The 14,970-nt window shown below is 41.1% G+C and overlaps 2 protein-coding genes across 2 annotated transcripts; both read right to left on the bottom strand.

Annotated features, from left to right (window-relative positions):
* Positions 1 to 538: 538 nt before the first annotated feature.
* maza (MYC-associated zinc finger protein a (purine-binding transcription factor)) lies at positions 539 to 10,727 on the bottom strand. Its single transcript, XM_079177826.1, has 8 exons — positions 9,771 to 10,727; positions 6,620 to 6,758; positions 5,445 to 5,818; positions 4,753 to 5,003; positions 4,111 to 4,174; positions 2,849 to 3,020; positions 2,352 to 2,741; positions 539 to 1,388 (listed from the first exon to the last, which is right to left on the bottom strand). Exons 1-7 carry the CDS (start codon positions 9,801 to 9,803, stop codon positions 2,431 to 2,433), a joined length of 1,344 nt encoding a protein of 447 aa, XP_079033952.1. The 5' UTR covers positions 9,804 to 10,727; the 3' UTR covers positions 539 to 1,388; positions 2,352 to 2,430.
* A 1,548-nt stretch (positions 10,728 to 12,275) lies between these two features.
* Positions 12,276 to 14,478, bottom strand: cdipt (CDP-diacylglycerol--inositol 3-phosphatidyltransferase (phosphatidylinositol synthase)). The gene is made up of 6 exons (XM_079177827.1): positions 14,292 to 14,478; positions 13,785 to 13,919; positions 13,536 to 13,689; positions 13,051 to 13,132; positions 12,704 to 12,785; positions 12,276 to 12,422 (listed from the first exon to the last, which is right to left on the bottom strand). The coding sequence occupies exons 1-6, from the start codon at positions 14,332 to 14,334 to the stop codon at positions 12,280 to 12,282; spliced, it is 639 nt and encodes a 212-aa protein (XP_079033953.1). The 5' UTR covers positions 14,335 to 14,478; the 3' UTR covers positions 12,276 to 12,279.
* Between the last annotated feature and the right edge of the window lie 492 nt (positions 14,479 to 14,970).

Here is a 14,970-nt window from a genome sequence, read left to right as displayed (position 1 = left end):
GAGGGGTTGATGCTGTAAACAATGCTAATACGTTAGCATCTTAGCAGTGCTGGAGGAAGTATCCGGGTACTTTACTGGAGTAAAAGTACTAATACCACACTGTAAAAATACTCTGTTACTAGTAGGGGGCCTGCTTTCAAAACCGTTACTTTAGTACAAGTACAAATACTACACTGTTAAAATACTCTGTTACAAGTAAAAGTCCTGCATTGAAAGAGCTACTTTAGTAGTAGTACTAGCATTAATATTACACTGTAAAAATACTCAGATACAAGTAAATGTACATTTACTTTAGTACAAGTACACTGTAAAAAATACAGCAGGTACTGAGTATGCCTGCAGTAAAAAATGTGTAAAGTCTTTTAAGTTGTCGGATAAATAATTAAATACTTCTAATAAAGTAGAAGTACAAAGCAGCAGACTCGAGTAAAGTACCTCAAATGTGTAACTCAGCACAGCACTAAAAATCAACGTCAACATCATGTCAACTTGAATCCACACATTTTACTGCTCTTTTTTAATACAGTAGTAACGAGGCGCTACGCATCAAGTACAATCAATATGCACAGCCACAGAAATGTGTCACCAAGGTAGCTAAGAATTACAGTTTAACTTGTTCCAGAATTACAAATCAGCATCAAGAGACAGAGCGAAGACCAGATGAAGCAGAGGAGCTATGCACATTCAATGTTCATGGGGGGGGGGGGGGGGGGGGGGGGGGTACACAAACAACTATTAGTTTGCCTTCATCAGCTGTATATAAAAAGTGTATTTACATGATGGCCCATCTGAAACAGTCGACCTCGAGTCCTGTTGGGTTTCCCTGCTCTGAAGACTCTGACAAAGGCAAACCGGAGACTGTTTAGTAATAAAATAAGGGAGATAAAGTCCTGTTATCGTACGTCTTTATAAACAAAACACTGACATCATGGAATATAAATGATCTAAAAACACTTTACAAAATCAGGACAGAATGTGGGGCGAGCAGGGCCGTCCTTCAGTCAGAGACACTTAACCCCAGTAATGTCTCCCGTCTGCTAAATGACTGTAATGTAATGTGCAAGTCAGTCGACAGTTAAAACAACGAGATGATGGCAAATAGAAACAGCTAATCGCTAAGCCACGTGAATAAAAACACATCGTTTTCCTACTTAATGAGTGAGCAGAGGTTTCCTTATTGTCTCCTTCTCCTCCGTCTCGTTCCTGTCTTTGACTCGTCTGTACAGTTTGCAGAGTGAGTCTCTCAGTGTTGGTGAGAGATCAGCTGTTTGGAGGTAAAAGGTCCAAAAAGTCTTGTTGTCCTCACGAAACCACGAATAACGAAGAGGAGGAGAGACGATTTACACGGCAGCTTCTCTCAGTCTGAGTTTAGTTTGTTGAGCAAACATCTGGAAAGTGAAAACAAAAAGCATGTGAATAAAAACGCACAATATCATCATGAGGGGCCGACCAGGCACAGGCTTAGGGGCCCAGAGTGTCAGGGCCCCCCGGCCTTTACCTGCAAGATGTCAACTCAACGAGACGCATAGCAGCCAGGAAGAGACACAAAGACACATGATGCAACTACAAAGAGACACAAAACAGCTGCAAAAAGACACAAAATGAACACGAATAGACATAAAAGACTACAAACAGACACAAAACAAGTATTATACAGATTTATCTTCATATTATAAAAACACTGTTGGATTCATGATGGACAGTAAACATTTTTTAAATCAAATAAAGCAGAACCAGAGATATCGTCTGTTTATGCCACACATTCTTCTTCCCTGTCAAAACCTGGCGCCTACATTACCCACAATGCCGCAGACGGTTTGTGTGGTAGATTGTGGTGTGTTAGAGAAAAGATGAGCAGAGATGAGCAGCAGCTACAGACGTCTCACTTCTTTAGAATTTTTTATTTTTCAAACTTGTAGTCTTCAACCGACGCTGACTTGAGTCTAATGATGTCGCTCGAGTGTAATGACGTCGCTCGAGTGTAATGACGTCGCTCGAGTCTAGTGACGTCGCCCGAGTCTAATGACGTCGCTCGAGTGTAATGACGTCGCTCGAGTGTAATGACGTCGCTCGAGTCTAGTGACGTCGCCCGAGTCTAATGACGTCGCTCGAGTCTAATGACGTCGCCCGAGTCTAGTGACGTCGCTCGAGTCTAATGACGTCGCCCGAGTCTAGTGACGTCGCCCGAGTCTAATGACGTCGCTCGAGTCTAATGACGTCGCCCGAGTCTAGTGACGTCGCTTGACTTAAGTGACATCACGTGAGGACATTTATCACACAGCTCCGTCTGGAGAAAGTGAAAGCTTCATAAAACAGTGAATAACATGTTTACAGACTAAAAATTCACACACCTGGGTTGGATGTTGTCTCTCCTCCTCCTCGTTTAACCTCCACCCCCCACCCCCCCCTCCCCCCATCGCCCCCAGCATGCTAGCTGTGGGGCGGGGGGCCGATGCCGGAGCAGTCAGTTACTAGCAGTCCCACCGCGCTAGCACTGGACACGGTGACGGCCACGTTGGTGGTGCTCGTGGGGTCCTGGACGGGGTCTCCCTGGCTGGCGTGGGTACCCATGTGACCCTGGAGCTGCGTGGCCGTCTTGCACTGCACGCCGCAGAGCTGGCAGAGCAGCACCCCGCCGGCCCCCGTCCCACCGAAGCCCCCCCGCGCCCCGCCGCTCTCCTTCCACTCCTGACCGTGGTGCTTCTGAGCGTGGACCCTCAGGTAGGTGAGCGTGGTGAAGCCTGGAAAACAAACACTTCCTGTTTGTTATTTAGTCTCTTCTGCTGCAGAAATAACGTGATGAAGTTATTATTTTGTCATCTTTTCACACGCTGTTATTGTGACTCACTGCGGTTGCAGAGGTGACAGGCGTGGTGCTGCGACTGGTTGTGGACCCTCATGTGGTCGGTGATGTAGGCGGCGGACAGCAGCTTCCCACAGATGTGACACGGAACCTTCTCCTCGTGGCGGATCAGGTGAGCGCGGAGTCGATCCCGCGTGGCGAACGCCGACGTGCACGTCTGTGGGGGGGAAGAGTGCACGTAGACGTGAAGCGAGAGGAGAAAGAGAGAGCAAATACAATGTAGTATTGTGTAACGTTTAACGTTTTCATCATACAGTACATTAAAGGTTAAATAAACAGAAAAGGACAAATTGACCTGATAAAACAGATATTAGAGGATCAATCTTCAATATACATAATATATAAATGTCTCTTAGATACTTTCATCATCTCACAGGTCACGTCTCCATCTGGTCAAACCAAAAACAGAAGTACTGCAGTAACACAAATATACGACTTGTTGGAGGACAACATTCAGAGATTTATGTCGTCAAATTGTGAGAAACACTGAAACACGGATCTCATCTTACAACGTGTTCAACATCCTGAAAACTAAATTCTAGATCAAATAAGCAGAAAAGGACGTTCGTCGCAAATATCAGAAGTAAACGACGCCGTGTTGGAGGAAAGTAATATTCAGAGGATTTATGAGAATTTATGAGATTAAAAAGTCATAAATGTAAAATGGTTTTATTGAGGATCGAGCCGCTTCATTGATTCCTTCTGAATTAGATGTTGGTCCTCAGACGTCCATGATGTTAAAAACTATGATTCCTCCTCAACGTCTGGATGCTGATGATGAAGCGGTGACTCTGAGCTGAAACCGTGTTTGTTGATCGATCAGAAGTAAAACCTGATGAGTGACACGTCACGTGACCTCAGAGTGAAGCCATGTTTCTCGTAAATGTACCTCTTTTATTTCAGATTATATTGGCGTTTACTTTTTCTTTTAATTATAAATGTATTTAAATGTTTTTTAATCTAGGAAAGAGTTATTTCTTGGTATATTAACCTCTTCACCAGCTCAGAGATAATATACATCAAGTAAACAAGTTAAAATCATTAGTTTTTATTATTATTTATTAAAGCAGTCAGTGCTGATCATCCATTGTATTTGAGTTCATTTGTTGAAAGCTTCACATTGATGTTTAATACGTGACCATGAGATGAAAACACCCTCATCCTCATCCTCATCATCAGTGTCTCGTGCTCTCTGTGATTCACAAACCCATATTGGTTGAACTCCAGTAAACAGATGAAGACGTTACCGTGCACTTGAACGGTCTCTCTGTGGAGTGCACCTGTCGGACGTGACTGTTGAGGTGATCCGGTCTGAAAGAAAAGAAACCAAACAGCTGTTACTAAACACCGCCACGTGGTTTCACCTCCAACACCAGAATCAAGACTCTGTGTGTCTGAATGTAAGAACTAAACCAGAGACACAGAGAAGAACGCTGGAAGCTGAGATTTACACAGGAGCAGCTTCCTGTTTCAGTGTCAAGAGTTTCACAATAAAAGCAGACACAGGAAGGTCCTTCTTTGCTCCAATAGAACGCATACATCAGTGTATGTATGAGCAATATAAATACTCACATTATATCTCCCACCTCATATGTGCAATAATATGCATCCAACCACTCGATCTGAGTATATAGTATTTCTAGCTTTACTTATTTATTCTACCGTTACTGAATATTTGTTGTGCTTGTTTCTACTGATGTCTCTTGTTGCTTTGTCCACTTTGCTGCTGTAATCCTGCACATTTGACATCTGATTTAAACTGTTTTCATCTGTTGGAATAGTTATTATTAAGGAGAAAACATGAATGTATTAACTTTAAGCCACTACTTGCAGTGAGGACAGGACCTGTCCTACGTTTTAAAAAGGTCCCTGAATGTCTCATTGTGTACCGGGAGAAGGCCTTGGCGCAGTGAGGACAGACGTAGGGTTTCTCCATGCAGCCCTGGTGCGAGCGGACGTGGTAGCTCATGCGGTCTTTCCTCTTGAAGCGCTGCTGGCAGACGGGGCAGGAGTACGGCTTCTCGTCCGAGTGGGACAGGCGGTGGCGGTTCAGGTGGTACACGTCCCTGAAGGCCTTCCCGCAGGCCTCGCAGGCGTGGTTCTTCCTCACCTGGTTGGCGTTGGGGTGGGGGTTCAGATTCTGTGGAAGAGACGTTAAGAAACGTTTAAAAATCAACAGGAGAAGAAACGTACAGGATGTCTAAGACGTAGAGGAGCAACGGATCATAAAAGTCACAGATCAGAACTAAAGATATATAATAATCATTATGATCCATGTTATCAGATCCAGATCCCTTTGATGTTTGATTACAGCAGCTGCTCTACAAGGATCCAGAATACAATCATATTTATTTATTATATTCTTTTATTTTTTCTATAATTGAAAGACATCAACCAACCATGTTGTGAGGAGCGGATGTATTCAAAATGGCAAACTTTATTAACTCTCGTCGACATTGACAAAAGGCAGCGCAGACCCACTTCCTCTGTTCTGACTTTTCACAATAAAAGCCCGAGACATATACCACTAAAAAGGTGAATAAAACCCTGAATGGTCTCCAACGTCTCCCAGAGGACCCACCTGCTCCATGGAGCCCACCACCACAACCGCTGCCTGGATGAGTTGAGGCGGCACGGCCATGGTGACGGAGACCGGCTGGCCCTCTTGGATGGTGGCATGCTGGGGGAGGGTCTCCTGGGCCAGAGGAGGAGGAGGAGGAGGAGGAGCAGGAGGAGGTGGAGGAGGCAGAGTGAGGTGGAGGAGCGACAGAGGGACGGTCTGCTTCTCCACCCGTCCACCTTTGACTCCGTCCTCCTTCTCGCGGGCCACCCGGTCCTTCATCTTGATGCCCGTGTGCACCGACTGGTGCCGCCGCAGGTTGTAGCTGTTCTTGAACTCCTTGTTGCAGGTGGCACAGATGTGGGCGGGTCGACCGGGTTTAACCAGCGGTTTGACTGAAGGAGAGACGGAGGAGGAGATGTTTACTTCTACATCTTCATCGGGTCGAGAGACGTCACGTTCAGAGAACTTGTGCATCGTGAAGAGACCGATACTGATCTCTGGTTTTCTGTAATAATCTGGTGAACTACAGACGACGGTTATCTCTGCTAACCGAGGCTGTTAATGTGCTCTGTTCTGGTAAACGAACAAGTGAGTGAATAAGTGAATAAGTGAATGGATGATTAAATAAATGAATAAATGAATGAATGAATATTATTGTTTTGTACCACTGAGCCCATACTTTATGGTTTATGGTTTATTTATTTATGTGTAACTTTTAATTTAAATAAATTTTTTTGTATGTTTTTCTTACAACTCATTTATTTGTTATTATTTTATTTTGTACGTTTATTGTATTTTTTAATATTTAATTATATTTTTTGTGTCTCACTTACATGAAAGTGTTTAAGAAAAATAATCAGTTTGATTACTAAACAGTGTACGAATACTTTAATAGTGAAACAACAAGAGTATATTGTATCTCTGTGTATATATATACATATATATATGTATATATATATGTATGTATTTTACATGGTGTACATAATAGTCCTGTCTGTTCTTTACCTTTGTATCTCTTATGTCTTCTATGTGTTCACAGAGTCTGAGCTTTGAATTAATAATTAATTAGTTTTTAAGTTTCTAAACCTTTCTGATGTAAATCTCCTGTGTGTTGAATGTTGTGTACAAATAAAGTTTTCATTTAAATCACAAAATAAGACGTATCATGTGATCACCATCTCCCCCCCCCTCACCAGGAAGTGGCTCCTCGCTGAGGGCGGCGGTGTCCACGGTGGACGGCGGCGTGTTGAGCTGCTCGGCTGGAGGAGTCTGAGCCGATCCGGTGAGATCAGACTGAAGAGAAGCCTCAGGCTGAGTGTGAGCCACCGGGGTCTGAGGGAGAGCAGTGGTGCTGTTACTAACACATAACACTGTTAATAATGCTGTTACTAACACATAACACTGTTAATAATGCTGTTACTAACACATAACACTGTTAATAATGCTACTAACACATACTATTAATAATGCTGTTACTAACACATACTATTAATAATGCTGTTACTAACACATACTATTAATAATGCTGTTACTAACACATAACACTGTTAATAATGCTGTTACTAACACATACTATTAATAATGCTGTTACTAACACATACTATTAATAATACTGTTACTAACATATACTATTAATAATACTGTTACTAACACATAATACTGTTAATAATGCTACTAACACATACTATTAATAATGCTGTTACTAACACATACTATTAATAATACTGTTACTAACACATACTATTAATAATACTGTTACTAACACATACTATTAATAATGCTGTTACTAACACATACTATTAATAATGCTGTTACTAACACATACTATTAATAATGCTGTTACTAACACATACTATTAATAATGCTGTTACTAACACATACTATTAATAATACTGTTACTAACACATACTATTGATAATGCTGTTACTAACACATACTATTAATAATACTGTTACTAACACATACTATTGATAATGCTGTTACTAACACATAATACTGTTAATAATACTGTTACTAACACATACTATTAATAATGCTGTTACTAACACATGACACTGTTAATAATGCTGTTACTAACACGTACTATTAATAATGCTGTTACTAACACATAACACTGTTAATAATGCTGTCACTAACACATACTATTAATAATGCTGTTACTAACACGTACTATTAATAATGCTGTTACTAACACATACTATTAATAATGCTGTTACTAACACATACTATTAATAATGCTGTTACTAACACATACTATTAATAATGCTGTTACTAACACATACTATTAATAATACTGTTACTAACACATACTATTAATAATGCTGTTACTAACACATACTATTAATAATACTGTTACTAACACATACTATTAATAATGCTGTTACTAACACGTACTATTAATAATACTGTTACTAATAGATAATATTATTAGTAATGTTACTAATACATACTATTATTATCAATATTAATTTATGATAATAGTTACATAATTTTGTGTTTAATCATATTATTAATACTAATAAGTATAATAATAATATTAATCATATTAATAATTATAATAATAATATCAATAATATTTATTTATAATAATACTGTTCCATCATTTAAAGTTTATTAATAATATTAATAATCATCCATTTCCCTCCTCGCGGTGCTCCAGACCTCCGTCTCCCCGCAACATGTCGCAGCTCATTCTGGGGCTCCGAGGTGTTTGGAGCTAAATCCAGGTCAAAGGTTTTGTTCATGTGAAGCTGAAAGTTCAAGTTGTGGTCTTGAACATTGAAAAATACAGCAATGTACTCAAAATAAAAATAAGTGAATGAAAAGTTTTTTGGGGTTTCTTTGAATAAATTTTTTTCTCTTCATTTTTCACTTTCATATATATTTTGATATTTGAGTTCTTATATTCTTCAGTTTCAGATTTAATTTTTTTCAGTTTCAAATATTTTTTTCACTTTCAGTTCGTTTTTTTCAGTTCAGACTTTTGACCCTGACCTAGCGTGGGGGGCGTGGCATCAACGGAGGGGGGCGTGGTATCAACGGAGAGGGGCGTGGTATCATGAGTGACAGCATAACAAAGAAGGCCGAGGACCGTCCTCAACCATGTTGCCTTCAGGTAACGTGGGCACCGCGAGAATTATGATTCAACACTTTCTATACAGCGTCATTGACCCATTAGTCCACAAGAGGGAGTTTACGTTAGTGAGCGCTTCTGTCAGAGTGAACTAATGCAGGAAACATACTCCTGTTTTATTATCACCACAGGTAGAGAGAGGTTTTCCTCGGTTTCTTTTTGAAAATATACTTTTGACCTGGATTTGGCTCCATAGAGGCGTTCCCAGGCCAGCTGGGAGATGTAGTCCCTCCAGCTGTTCTGGGTCCCCGGGGTCTCGTGGACGTGCCCGGAAAACCTCCAGTGGGAGGCGTCCAGGAGGCATCCTAATTAGATGCTGAACCACCTCAGCTGACTCCTTTTGAGGCAAAGGAGGAGTGCCTCAACACCTGATGTCCGAGCTCCTCAGCCTCCTCAGCCTCCTCACCCTCCCTCTAAGGCTGAGCCCGGACACCCTTTCAGCCGCCTGTAGCTGTAGTTTATTAACAATAATACTATTAATGTATAATAATACTCGTTAGAGGGCCACAGCATGTTTTTATGTCTGTAGATCAACTCATTGGTCCATCAGGATTATAGTTAATAGTACACATACTGTATACTAACTACTACAGTAAAATCCTGCTTTACATGAATGAGTAATAATACTCTAATGATAGAATATATAATAGTACAACAGTCACAATTTGAACTTTAACTACGTTTTAATGAATATACCAGAATACATTTACTGTGTGGTGTTAGTACTTTTACTGTAACAAAGTATTTTTACAGTGTGGTATTAGTATTTTTTCTAGCGAAGAGTATTCTTAGAGTAGTATTAGTACATTCACTGGAGCAGAATACATTTACAATGTGGTATTAGTACTTTTTTTTTTTTGTACTATGGTATTAGTACTGTGACAGTGTGATATTAGTATTTTTACTGTTTAGTACTTTTACTGTGTAACAGAGTATTTGTACAGTGTGGTATTAGTATTTTTTCTTGAACAGAGTATTCTTACTGAGTAGTATTAGTACTTCTCCTGTAGCAGAATACATGTACAGTGTGGTATTATAACATATTTTGGGGGTGAAACCAGCTCCATCCTGCCCCCCCCCCCATGCAGAGATGTCAAACACCCCCACCTTCCTCCTCCTCCTCCTCTTTTCTCCTCCTCCTCCCCCCCCCCCCCCCCAAAAAAACCTCCCCAAAACAACAAAAGCAGCTCGAGCATCAATTAAAGCCTCACCTGAAAGAGGAAGTTACTCCAGGAGGTGTCCATGTTTGAACCTTTAGCAGCTAACAGCTAACAGCTAGCAGAAGAAGAACCGCTGCTATGAGGCCCGTGTCTCCTCCACACCTGTCCGGGTTCAGAGGATGGAAATGTGTCCTGACTGCGGACGATAGTTAGCTTAAATCAGCTAATCAGTGATTCGGCTATGAGTCATGAATTCATATCTGTTGGCACCAAAATGGTTGATATCATGCTTGTATTTAATGGTGCGTTTTAAAAAAATATATAATTTGCTTATGTCGACTGTAATACAAATTTGGTGAATTGCATGCAAAAATAAAGAGATAATTTATGAACAGAAGATGAGAAGGAGGTCGCGCTCATCATAGCAGCTGTTCACGAGGGGGGGAGAGAAGAAGAAGAAAAGAAGGCCGCAGCGTCGGGTCCCAAAGCCTCGGCGTTGCGTACAGCTCGTCCCCGATTTAGAGAGCTCCCGGTCGGCCGCGGTCCATGGCTCCGCCTCGGTGTTTCGATCGACGCGATGACATCTTTCTCTTTTTTTTAAAAAACACACTCTCTCTCTCTCTCCCTCTCGCGCGCCCTCCCTCCCTCGCTGTCGTTCTTCCTTTTCTTTTTTTTTGTATCTCTCCTTCACCCCCTCTGTCCCTCTCCGCTTTAAAGGGAAAGTATTTTGAGCACGCGCCCACCCTCCTTGCGGACCTCGTCTCGTGCCGTGCCTCTCGCGCCACCGCCGCTTCCCGGTAGGCCGACAAAATAATGAAATCCGACATTTAAACCGAATCAGCTCGGCATGGTTGTTTTCCTATTCTTCGGGTTTAAGATAAATAAAAACGGTGCTCGCGCCCGGTTCACCGGAACTTCTCTCCGCTGAGGTGGTGTCGGTGAGAACGAGCTTTGTCCCGTCCGGTGTCTTAAAGGTAACGACGCGCGCGCGAGAGCAACAGCTGGATTCTAACCTGCACCAAACTCCATTCAGACAAGTTTAACATGTCACGTGTTTGCTTTAAAGTCATTATAATAACCAGCTTAAACACACCCAGTTGTGTTGTTCCGTTCAGTAAGAACAACTCATTGATTCGGCCTTAAAAACACATTGTAGTATTTCATTACTTAGAAATGTACTCTGAGATAGTTTTTACATAAAACATAAAACACACTGCTGCTATTTGTGAGAGGGTTACGCCAAATCATGAAAAGTAATGAAGACTACATTTCATGCAGACTTGCTTTAAATTCATTATAATAACAAATCAAACTTTGTCTGCATGTGAATTCTGTAAATGAAAAGAATAAAAATGTGTTTTTTATTGTCTTTATTTCCACAGTGAAGTCAAACCACCTGCACTCATATATCATCAGCTGATATACATTTATATTCTTTACTATACTATTATAATACATTCTGAGACACGAGTTCATCAAAAACAGATATTAATATTCCAACACTTTGAAACACACGAGGTCTTTAAATGTTCTAATACTCGTCTCTTCTAAGAAACAAACTAACATTATAAATGTTAAAAACGCACAAACATTTAATAATCAACAATAAATGATCCGGAACCTCCAGAGTCACGCTGTTTCCTGTTTGGTCAGTTTCCTCCTAATCAACATTTTAAATCATAAAAACCTAATAAATGAGGAATAAAGGTTCGTTTTAAAGCTTTTGTAATAAATGAATAAATCTTTTATTTTCTCGATTAACTGTTTAATCATTAAGTCCACAGGAAATAAAAGATAAATGTTCATCACGGTTGTCTTAGTTTGTCCAATTAACGGCACAAAACTCTCAGATGTTGAATATCACAGAAGACAAAGTGAAGCGTCACATATTCACGTTCTCTCATAAATAAATAAATAGCTGCAGAAGCTGTTCTAAGAGCAACATTCAGAGGTTATGAACTGATCTATGAAGATGAATCCACCGTTAATAAAGACGATATCTCGTGAATAAATCTCTCTACTTCTGGTTTACCACATTCTGAATGTGAATCAGCATGAATTTAAAGCTTCTGTTGGTCTGTTTCATGTATTTACATCCACCAGAGGGCGCCAGATCATCACTGAATGAGTTCACACTCGAGTTTAAATGATTCATAACGTTACAGATCAGAAGTTTATTAGAGGACAGATTGTGACGTAGCTCTGCTGCTTATTGTTATAATATCCTTCATAGTAGATGAATGTGTGATTTATTCCTATAGAACACTGGAATCTGTTTGATATCAGGAGAAATAGAACAATCTGAGTGAAGCGTGATTTTATATTGTGAAGCAATAAATAAATGAACTCAGACGGATCAACAGCTGTGAAAAGTAAAAAATCTGACGTTTACATATTTGGTCATAAAACTTTGTTCCGTTTCTCGTTCTCTTTTAAGTGCACAACCCTTCCAATAATAAAGAATACATTAAAAACACGGTGAATTTCCCTCCTCCTCCTCCTCCTCCTCCTCCTCCTCCTCCTCCTCCTCCTCCTCCTCCTCCTCCTCCTCCCCTCTCTCTCACTGCGTCTTCACGGTCTTCTCCCGCTCGGCGGCGTCCATGGCGGCCATGTTCTGGGAGGCCGTGACCAGGTGAACCAGACTGATGGCCGTCTTCAGGAGACAGATGATCCCACAGAGACCCTGCAGCCAGTAGAGCCACGCTGCAGTACACAGAGTACACACAGTACACACAGGACACACAGTACACAGAGTACACACAGTACACACAGGACACACAGTACACACAGTACACACAGGACACACAGTACACAGAGTACACAGGTCAACATAGGGGAGGAGAGGAGGTACCCTGGTCCTTTACTGCAGTATAAGTACTAATACCACAGTGTAAGAAGTTGTCAGATGAATGTAGTGAAGTAGTAGTAGTAGTAGTAGTAGTAGTAGTAGTAGAAGTACTACAGAGTACAGCTGGATGTCTTACCTGCAGGTTCCTGGATGTGATGGAGGAGGAAGAGGAGGCAGAAGAAGAGCTCGTTCCCAGCACACATGACGAAGAGGACCGGCTAAAGGACACACACACACACACAGTCAGTCTGTATACACACTATACACTGAGTGTGTGTGTGTGTGTGACTGTGTGTGTGTGTGTGCGTGCGCGTGTGTGATTGTGTGAGTGTGTGATTGTGTGTGTGTGTGATTGTGTGTGTGTGTGTGATTGTGTGTGTGTGTGTGATTGTGTGAGTGTGTGATTGTGTGTGTGTGTGATTGTGTGTGTGTGTGAGTGTGTGATTGTATGCGAGTGTGAGTGTGTGTGTGTGTGCTCCTCACCTTGGAGGTGTAGTAGATCCTGAGGACAGGGTTACCAGAGAGGTCGATGCTCTTGTGACTGGCTGATCCCGTTATAGTTGAGCTGAGAAAATAAAAGAGGAAAGAAGATGAAGTGAGTTATTACTCATGATTTTATACATTTATTTATGTGGTTTCAACGACCTCCGGTTCTTTAAAGTTCTTCAGAGCTTCATGTGTTAAAGCTGCATTCTCTCTAGTGTCCACCAGGGGGCGACTCCTCTGGTTGTATAGAAGTCTATGAGAAAATGACTCTACTTCTCTCTTGATTTATTACCTCAGTAAACATTGTAAACATGAGTTTATGGTCTCAATCTCTAGTTTCAAGTCTTCTTCAATACAGCATGATGTTCATTTAGTAAATGATGGTCCATTTAGAGTCAAACAGACCATAAAGCAGGGGATGCTTTAGGGGCGGGGCTACACAGTGATTGACAGGTCATGTTGACCTCTTAGCGATGACTCACCTGTGCAGGTGCAGCCAGTGGCTGGCGATGTCCACACACATGCTGAGCTGGAACAGGAAGGTGTAGGACGGGTAGAGCAGCGACAGGTTGACCAGCAGACACATGGTGGCACAGCGGTCCGTTAGCATGTCCATCATGGCCCCGAACTTAGTGGCTGAAAGAAAGATGAAACAAACAGGAAGTTAGAAGAAAAGTACCGAACGGTGAAATGATTTTTAGGTAACGGAGCCGAGGGCGACGTGTACGTACACTGGTTGAGAGCTCGGGCGGCGTGGCCGTCGAAGGCGTCCAGCAGAGCGCTGAGCAGGTAGCAGAAGACGGCGGTCCACGGACAGCAAGGCATCAGACAGAAGGACAGCAGAGCCAACGCGATGCGGGCGTAACCTGCAGGTACAACAAGTACTACATCAAGCTCCACTCCGACTGCTTCTGCTTCTTTATACTACTTCTACTCCACTACATCTCAGAGGTACATATTGTACTTTATACTGTACTACATCTCAGAGGTACATATTGTACTTTATACTGTACCACATCTCAGAGGTACATATTGTATTCTGGAGGCCAAAGAAGCTAAAAGTACAACAATAAACAATAACAATAAACGAAGTAAAAGGAAAAAAATACAAAATAAACTTGATTCCGTGTGACGTCACCTGAGACAGATTACGTCATGGTTAATCTGGTGTGACTTGTCTCCCAACAGAAGGCTAATGCTAATCTAGCTAGCTAACGCTAGAGACGATGGAAACCTACCGATCAAATTGGGAACGAAGAAGAAGATATTTTCCTCCGCCATCTTGGATGATTCAGCGTTTCGTCTCCGTCGTGTTTCGTGTCTGTGTAGCTTCGTGTTTTAACGCGCGTTTGAAAGAGAAACTAAACTAAAAGCGACAGTTGGATGTTTGTTGAGTGATGACTTCCTGACAGAAGAGAAACATCAAGTTTCTGTTTCCGGGCAGCAACAACGAGAGCACGACTTCCGCTGCATTTTCAGAATAAAAGCGTAATGTTGACTAATATAATGTTAAAGAATCCCAAATAAAAACCTTTAAAACAAAACAAAATCCTTTAAAAAATATTGTGGAAATTATTGTTTGTATGTTAATACTGCACAATGTACTGATGTTATTTTTAGAGCCTAAAAGTTAGTAAATTAATCAATTAGTAGATGAGTTTAATCTATTTCGATCATCAATAATAACTTCTGTAACTTCAGAAGCATATATATCTATATACGTATATATATGTATATATTTATATAGCTTATAAAATACGTTGGTTTGTTGTTTTGTTTTCTGTATTGTTGTTTGTTTATTTTTCAATAAAAAAAAGCGAAAATAAAATAATGTTTCAAAACATCAGCCGTCCTAAAGTATTGTCTGTTTTCAGAGGTGGAATGAAACTTAGTACTTTTACTCAAGAAGGATACTGT

Source organism: Pholis gunnellus (assembly GCF_910591455.1).
Source record: "Pholis gunnellus genome assembly, chromosome: 17".
NCBI classification, from domain to species: Eukaryota; Metazoa; Chordata; class Actinopteri; order Perciformes; family Pholidae; genus Pholis; species Pholis gunnellus.
Note: the sequence above shows the minus strand (reverse complement) of the source record. Positions and strands in the feature narration are given on the sequence as shown.